Here is an 8,512-nt window from a genome sequence, read left to right as displayed (position 1 = left end):
CGCAAAAAGAACAGGAGTATTTGTGGCACCTTAGAGACTAAAATTTATTTCATCAGCATAAGCTTTTGTGGGCTACAGCTCACTTCTTCGGATGCATAGAATGGAACACACAGACAGAAGATATTTATACATACAGAGAACATGAAAAGGTGGAAGTACTTAACTGGATGTTCCTGGAAATTGCCCATTAGTGGGATGTGTCTGAGCCCTGACAAACTCGGACTTCAATCTAATTTATTAATATGATTCGCAGTCGTTCTTTGCTCTCATTTGAGATCCAGGTTGCTTCCATTTTTTCTTGTCTGTCAGTATCTTGCTTCCATTGCTATAAATTAACATCAGAAATGAACCATGAAGCTGGTTCCTGCTAAAGAAATCAGAAATGCTGTCATTTAAAGCAAAATTATCCTGCATCTATGCAGACACAAAAACAGTGGCTTGGTGAGAGTGATAAAACCCCATGCCCAGAAAAAGCTTGGCCAGTAAAACAATTTCAAGGGCTAGTTTTAAAGCTTTTTGTATTAGTGGCTGATTTTGGATGGTCAGACCTCAGCAGCTAACGCTCCAAAGAACTGATGAGTTGTAACCACATTTATTATTGTAAGCACTCTTTCCAGACAGTCTTCCCTTTGTTTAGTATGTGCTTTGTTGGAAAGGGGGGCTCTCAAGCTCTAACACAGCCTACAATTGACACAAGAAGAGTGTACTGCTGAATCCCTGCAACCCTGAGAGTGAACTAATGCATTACAATCAAGGTAATATAATGGTTTCCATGCTGCTCCCCGACCCCACCCCTGAGCAGCCATTGGCCAGCTGTGCTCCAGTATGCTTAACTCCCTGAGATCTTGCGGCTATTCTTGCTGATGCCTCAGTCCCTAAAGCATCCCAGTTGATAAGCTGTAATATGCCTGTCCCTGGCTAATGCTGAAGATATGTTCCTGAGTAGCAGTGAGGGCAACCAATGAGATTGTGGCAGGGCGGTGTCTCTGTGGAAAGAGGATGTGGTAACCTAGCCCTCTATTTCTCAGGGGCTGCAAATGACATAAGGTAAAATAAAGCTCATTCACCATCTGCAAAGGAGAATGAATTGAGAGCAAGCCAGGAGGGAGAGGCAATGTGTGTGGAAAGCAGGAACAGCTGGAGGATAAACACAAGGTAAAATATTGGTACAGTATTTCTAAAAGAGGGTTTCTTCTGCCTCCCCTTGGCTTAGTGATGTACCTTTCCCCCCCTTTTTAATTGCTTAAAGAACTGAAGTCCCCTCTGACCCTTTTAAACAAACCTCCTAGAGATGATCCTAAGTGAACCTCATCAGTCCTTGATTTTTGATCGGCACATTCTCCTCTTAGCGATTTAGTGCATAAAATTATATGGGTGTTTTTATGCTTTCCTGCCCTCAAATCTGCCTTTTGCAGAGCAGTCTGACTAAAATACCCAATCTGAAATTCCTGGAGGAAAGGAAGGCAGAGCCCCTCCCCAGCCTTTGATGACAGTTGCTTCATGTGAAAATAAATATATATATTGTCCGATGTAGATTAACTTTCTTATCCAGGCACTTCTGAAAGTGGCATCAGACTGTAAGGGATCACCAACATTGCTGGATCTGACTTCCCTTTCTCTTCCCCCATCCTCTTCCCCCACACTGGTTCTGTGATTAGGGTGACCAGATGTCCCAATTTTACAGGGACGGGCCTGATTTTGGGAGCTTTTTCTTATATAGGTACCTATTACCCCTGACCCCTCTCCTGATTTTTTACACTTGCTGTCTGGTCACCCTATTCTGTGACCCTCTGAAAAGGCTGAGGTTAGAATGGCATTGTGTGGGGTCCATATTCATTGTGTGGCATTGAGTCTGGATCAAATTTGCTCAGTTTATAAATAAAGTATGGTTCTTTTCCCCTGCATCTGGCAGTCCAAACAACTCAGTCTGGGATCTTAGTCAACTTACTACCCCAGTCACAAAATCTACTAGCTCTTTGCATCTTCACAGGTGATAAGACTGCAGCCTCAGCTGATATTATTTGGGGCAGTGTCAACACACAGTTTTATTCGCTATTTATTTGATACAGCCTGTAATGTGCTAGTATTTTCTAGACCCTGAAGAAGGCCTAAGGAACTCGTGGTCTAAAGACAGAGACCAACTGAGGATGGAGAACAAAAAGAGGGACTTCATATACAGGTTACCAAAATTCCTCATATGCTGCATGGCTGAAGTGGGATTTTGAAGAGGGACGTTGATATGGATAGGGTATGGGCCTTATGGACAGGAAGTTTGGTTGCCCCATGCCTAGGTACCCTTGAGGAAGAAGGCCAGAGGCCCAGACTCTCAGAGGGATTTAGGAGCCTAAAGAAGTAGAAAGGCTAGAATACCCACTAAAATTCCTAGAGGAAAGAAAGTAGAGCCGCTCCCCAGCCTGTGACAACATTGGCTTCATGTGCAAGAAGCTGACAAACAGGTGGGCATGGGGGCAACATGAAGCCTGACATGGTCGTATAAGTTGGGGGAGCAGAGTTATACAAGCTGGAGATGCTGACAAGTTTAACTTTGATGCAGTAGCAGATTGGGGGGGGGGTGTCCAGTGGAGGGATTTTTTTGAGAGATAAAGGAGTTCAGCTGCATTTTGTATGAACTGAAGGGGAGGCGCATGTGTCTGTGTGTAAAAGTAATATGGTAGGTGAGACAGATGCTGAGAAGGAGAAAGCAGCAGAATTTGGATCTGACCCAGATGTGTAGGGAAATGGAGGAGGATCCAGGCCCAGGGAGGATGGTGGCAGTGATATCAGTAACAGAGGAGAGGCTATGGAGATGGATTGAGAGGGAAGATCAGGAGTTTGGCTTTGGTTGTACTGTTTCCATCCAGGAGATGGCTGAGATGCAGGCTGAGAAGTGAGAGCGGATGGAAAGAGAAACTGTCCCTGCCCTGAATGTACAATTGGAAGCACACCCTATGTGACAGCTATGTGCTGCCATTGTCACCCTGGGATTCTGCCAAGTGCTCCCATCCTGCAAAGACTTCACCTGACTTTAGTGAGTCTGTTTTCATGTGTGTGAAGTTGTGCAGCTGTCTTTGCAGGAGCAGGGCCTAGGTGTGTCACTGGTATCTGTCATGGCACAATTAGGTTCCCTAAGCAGGATGGTGAATAATCCTGGGGAGGAGTGGAATGCATCTCCCCCTCCCCTTGCTGGAGAGCTTGCACTCAGCCCACTTCCTCCCTGGAGTGACCTCCCTTGGCTGTAGCAGAGCTGCAGCAGGGAGGAGTTTGACCCATGGTGCTGAACTCATGTAGTTACCTACTAACTGCTAGAGTGGCAACCAGTCAGGTTTGTTTTTATCACTAATGGGAGCAGAGGGGGCTCAGACCACTCCTATGGAGCAGAGCTGTTGAGTCAGAAGATGCCACTTTGGCAGGGACTCTTCAAAGCAGAGACACCTTGCAGAGGGGTTGTCTCTCTGAAAACTTGGGCACGGTGGAAAGGAAATAAAAAGAGGTGGGGTGGGGGGAGGCATGGTTTGAAGTTACCTGTGCAGCAGGGGAGCTCTGTTTCAATACAATTGTTCCCAGCAGCCTTTTAAATCAGCTTCCCAATTCACTGCACTCAGGTAGCCTGTGGAATAAGACTCACACCATCACTGCAGGAAGCTTCTAGGTAAGCTCTCAGAAGATAAGAGGAAGTGATTACTACCAAAAGCTTTTTCTTAGGCCGTTCAGAGCTTCACCACAGCCAGAAGGAAAGTCTGCATTGAGCCAAATTCCACCCTGGGGTAACCTCCATTGACTTCTATAGAGTTGCAGCAGGGATGAGTTGGGCCCATGATGCTGAGCTCATTGTATCTATGTCATCTTAGATCTGAAATCTGTTGTGGCAGCTGCTGCATGATGTGATTTTTTTAAAAGTGCCTTTAAACAAGATCCCACTTTCTTCATATCATTATTTGTATCGCAGTAGCGCCTGGGACGCAAGGGCCTGAACCAGGACCCCATTGTACTAGGCGCTGGACAAACAGACCAGTCCCTGCCCCAAAGAACTTCCAATCCAAGTATAAGACAAGACATTGGATGGAAACAGGCAGGTGGGGAGTACAAGGAAACAATGGGAAGGCAGTGGGAAATGTGGGGGTAAAACCCCGCTCCACTTACCATGTGAGAGGCAGCAATGCAGTATTGCCCCCGGGCTGAAGGAATGAGCTGGTGTTTGCCCTGCCCATGCCTGTGCCCTGCCGCAGGACTGCTCAGGTGGAGGTCGCCAAGTGGTGCTGTGCAAGAAGCCCCTACACCCAATGTCTGTTCCCTCAACCTGCACCGTGGAACTGCAGTGAGTCTGCCATGTGGCCCTCCACAGCCAGTCTGCCAGATTCAACCATATGTTCCCCACAACCTAATGCACACTATCCTAAAGGCTGGGAATTAGAGGCCTGATCCAAATCCTATTGAAGTACAAGGAAAAGTTCCCCCAGGCATCAGTGGGCTTCGGATGAGGCCCTAGATGCCTGGGTTAGCTCCACGTGGAAGGAATGTTTAGCTTCCATGGCACAGGGGTTGTGCCCTGGGATGTGACTGTACAGTACCCACCTCCATGGAGATCCAGGCCTCTCATTTCCTATACTGGCACAGACTTCAGCCAGACCCAGGGCTCTGTCAGGACAAACTGCCTGATGGAGGTGATTCTAGGAAGCCACATGTAGTTGGTACAGGAGCAGTGGTAATCTGGGGTAGAGACACTGCAAAACCTTATCAAGCTACATAAGATACCAGACCTCCACAGAAAGGACCATTGGATTGATGTCTCTCTCTTGGGGATGAATTGGCTCCAGCTGATTATAGGGTAGATGCTGATAACAAAGAGACAAGGGGGAGCAACAAAAGGTACATGCTGGGACTTCAGGCTGCTGCCATGAGGCAGCTCTGCTGGAAAAACGCATACGAAGCTTTGCCCCCAACATGGGGAAACAAGTATATAAGGAAACGTTAGTGCTCATCCTAGGAGAGGAGGGATAAAATGTGGCTCTCATGTTAGCAGAGAGCTGGGGTAAGACAGGGTGGGTGGTGGAGGAAAGACAGAAAATCACTCCTCCCACTGACAAAGGGACAGGGCAGTCAGAGTGTTCCAACGTGGCCTGGGGTCAGTGTTTGAAGAGGAGTCATTTCTTGTGAATTAGTTCTAGGTAGGAGCAAATTAGTCAACCAGACAGTAATACACCTTTCCAGCTGGTGAATAACTCTGACTCACTTGCCCCATAGCCTTCTTATAAACTCTTATGGGTTTTTTCTACCTGATCCTAGTGGCTAAAGGAGAAGGTCTCAGAATGGGGGACAAGGCCAGGATGCAGCACGGAGACCCTGAGAGGAGGAGGGAGGAGGAAGAGAGAAGGTGGAGCTCCAGGAGTTTCAATGTAGGGGCCGCCTCCAGCTTCCTCTCTACCCTTATGACCTTCCCCATCTACAAGACCATCTTCCGCCAGCAGATCCATGCCTTTTCCATACAGGAGGCCATACAGCAACTGCGCCAGGAGGGCATGCGCCGATTCTACCGGGGCCTCTTCCCACCACTCTTGTCCAAGACGCTCCAGGGAACCCTGTTGTTTGGCACCTATGACAGCTTGCTCCTTCTCCTCACCAGCAACCCTTCTGAGCCTTGCACGCTGGGGGAGCGGTGGACAGCGGGCTTCCTGTCTGGCTCAGTGGAGGCCTTAGTCCTGAACCCCTTTGAGCGGGTCCAGAATGTCCTGCAAGATGGACGGAAAGATGCCAGGTTCCCAAACACCCGCAGCATCCTGCAGGAATTCAACTCGTATGGTCTGAAGGAAAGGCTGATTGTAGGCTACTACCGTGGCCTCAGCCCCGTCCTGCTGCGGAACAGCCTGGGCAGTGCACTGTACTTCTCTTTTAAGGATCCCCTCCGTGATGGCCTGGCCGCGAGGGGCTTGCCTAGCTGGCTCCCTGCCCTGGTGTCTGGCAGTGTTAACGGGACGGTGACTTGCCTGGCGTTGTACCCTCTGAGTGTCCTCATTGCTAACATGCAGTCACAGGTTGTGGGGAGGGATCTCCCTGGCCTCCGGCAGTCTGTGTGGTCTGTCTGGGAGTCACACGGGAGGAAGCTGACCATTCTGTATCGGGGCGGCTCCCTCCTTGTCCTCAGGTCCTGCCTGACATGGGGTCTCACCACTGCCATCCATGACTTCCTGAAAGAGAACACAGGGCAGAAGTCCCAGGAGGAATAAGGGGAGAGGCCAGAGAACCATTGGCCCTGACATGTCTAGTGTCATGTCTCAGAGCCCTGAGGACTTTGAATGGGATTTCGCTTGTTTACAAAGAGGCCCTGAAGCTCATAGTCAATAAAACTTTAACACACAAGCTAAACCTCCAACCTACAGGTCAAAGGTCATTCTCTGAGGCCATACTTTCAAGATCAAGGAGCAACTTCGGGGAGGTGGGAGGGTCAAGGGGACTTAACCAATCAGAAAGTTGCTTGGTTGTTGTTGTTTTTTTAAACAGCCTTTTAATAATCTGGAGTTTCGTGTTCTGTGGCCACCAGGAGTGAGCCAAACCCTGCCTGCAAAAGGCTGATCTGATATGTTTATGGTGGTGCCTGTGCTCTCCTAGTCTAAGCACAGGCTGGAGAGTCAGGTGAGCAGGGTTCTGTTCTGAGCTGTGCCACTGTGACCTCATAAAAACATCTAATATCTTGTGCCTCATCTTTAAAAATAGGGATCATAGTATTTTCCTGTTTAAGTGCTTTGAGTGCATGGGTAGAAAGTGCTACAGAATTGCAATGTGTTCACGTATTATTGCAAACCATAGATGAAACATGCACTGTCCCTCCTATAAGAGAATTTCCCTCTACTACTGCATGTTCATAATTTCTTGAGCAGCCAACTGAGCTAAACCCTAGATGCCAAATTCTGTTCTTGCATTTGCACTTGTGCCTCTGATTAGTTCAACGCTGAGGATACGGAGAACAGGGGAAAGTGAGCTGAGGTGGTGAAGCTAGGCCATGCAGTTTAGGTTGGCTATTCATAAAAGGAAGAAGCTGGTGGAGCTGCTGGAAGGCAGGCTCCTTCAACTGGATTGACCCGAAGCACGAAGCAGAAAATCGTGACTCTCCAGCTAATCTCTCTGGAAGTGGCAACTTATAGACTCCTGGGTGAATTTCTGGCTCCATTCTAGTCAATGAGATTATGAGAATTTGGGGGGCAGGATTTCAGGCCATGTGTGTTTTAATTGTCAATTCATGTAGCTACAGAGAAGGTTGGGGTGAAGGTTATGGTCACAGCTGGGTTCTGCAAGCTTTCCTGATCCTCCAAACATCCTTCCAGAGTTCAAAGCTGGGCTTGGCACAGAACTGTTCCTGCTATATGTGAAGGGTGATCTGCCTCTGCTAACTGCCAATGCATGCCCATGGTGCTGTTAGATCAGTCACACCTTTGCTAGTACTGGTCAGACAACATTGATGACTCCCTTGCAGAGTGGGTGGGGTGGGCATGTAGCAGTTCCACTCCTTCCTCTCTGAGAGATTCCGGGTGGGTATCACTGAGTCATTTCTCTGCCTCTCGGAGGCTTCTTACATGCCAGCATCTATCCTGACATCACTCCTGTTCAACTGGCAGGCATGTTGGTTGGGAGATGGCATGAAGCTGTGCCCTGTTGCAACACGAATGTGGAGATGACCTTGCAGGGGGGCAGAGCGTGCACTGAAGATGTGACAGATGATGCATGAGAACTTGTTCTGCTCAGAGATTAATTGCAATGTCAAAAAAAAATATTTTTTTTGTTAGCCTGATTAAATCAAAGACCCTTTAGACCAGATTCAGCTCAGATGTAAGTAGCTGCAACTCCAATGAGCTATCAGTGGCAAATTTATCTAATTGGCCTATCATCATGATTTTTGTTGTTCTGCAGAAAGCAGTGTGGCCCAGATCCTCAAAGGTATTTAAACACCTAGTTCCCAGTGAGATGTAGGCACCTACTTACATCTGCACCAGAGTCTCAGGTGTTGGTGAGATACTTTTACTTAGCAATTACATCAGCAATCTGATGATGAGACATGATTCAGTATCTGACTCGGGCTGTAACCTCTGTCCGTCTCTCTCTCTCTATCTGATTTCCTGTTAGATTCCTGCGTAGTCCACAAGATGACACTGTGCCCCAGTCCCTATGCTTCATGGGGTTAGTGGATGTTTCACTCTTCCACCTGAAATGACATAACACTGCTTCTGTATTATTGCACTTGGTTCTTCTAAACAAGACTTCTAACAAATTCCTGCTTGCACTCCTTTCTGGAGCATTCTGGGTTATTGCAGGAGGAGCCCTCACAAGTGGCTGAACAAACTGACTTTGGCAGAGGAACAACAAACGAAGAGCAGGGTTGTGACTCTTGTCTCCAGACAAGTGCTAGTACCCCACAGCAGACTACTGATTTATAGCTATGGTTGCCTATTGTTTGGGACTGGAGGGTTTATAATCTAATGAAAAGACGGTTACTCACCGTTGTAACGGTTGTTCTTCGAGATGT

The 8,512-nt window shown here is 47.8% G+C and overlaps 1 protein-coding gene across 4 annotated transcripts; it reads left to right on the top strand.

Annotated features, from left to right (window-relative positions):
- The first annotated feature begins 891 nt into the window (after positions 1-891).
- On the top strand, positions 892-6,359 carry SLC25A53 (solute carrier family 25 member 53). Of its 4 annotated transcripts, none has more exons than XM_045031151.1 (3): positions 892-1,155; positions 2,095-2,179; positions 5,284-6,359. In XM_045031151.1, the coding sequence occupies exon 3, from the start codon at positions 5,307-5,309 to the stop codon at positions 6,219-6,221; it is 915 nt and encodes a 304-aa protein (XP_044887086.1). In that variant the 5' UTR covers positions 892-1,155; positions 2,095-2,179; positions 5,284-5,306; the 3' UTR covers positions 6,222-6,359. The 4 variants fall into 4 exon arrangements, with proteins under 4 accessions (XP_044887086.1, XP_044887085.1, XP_044887084.1 ...); XM_045031150.1 differs by having other exon boundaries at positions 2,085-2,179; XM_045031149.1 differs by lacking the exon at positions 2,095-2,179.
- The last annotated feature ends 2,153 nt before the right edge of the window (positions 6,360-8,512 follow it).

Source organism: Mauremys mutica, chromosome 9 (genome assembly GCF_020497125.1).
Source record: "Mauremys mutica isolate MM-2020 ecotype Southern chromosome 9, ASM2049712v1, whole genome shotgun sequence".
NCBI classification, from domain to species: Eukaryota; Metazoa; Chordata; order Testudines; family Geoemydidae; genus Mauremys; species Mauremys mutica.
This window is presented reverse-complemented; position numbering and strand designations above follow the sequence as displayed.

Excerpts from the sequence above, each read along its gene's own strand:
- SLC25A53 (XM_045031149.1), top strand. The coding sequence starts at position 5,307 with ATGGGGGACAAGGCCAGGATGCAGCACGGAGACCCTGAGAGGAGGAGG.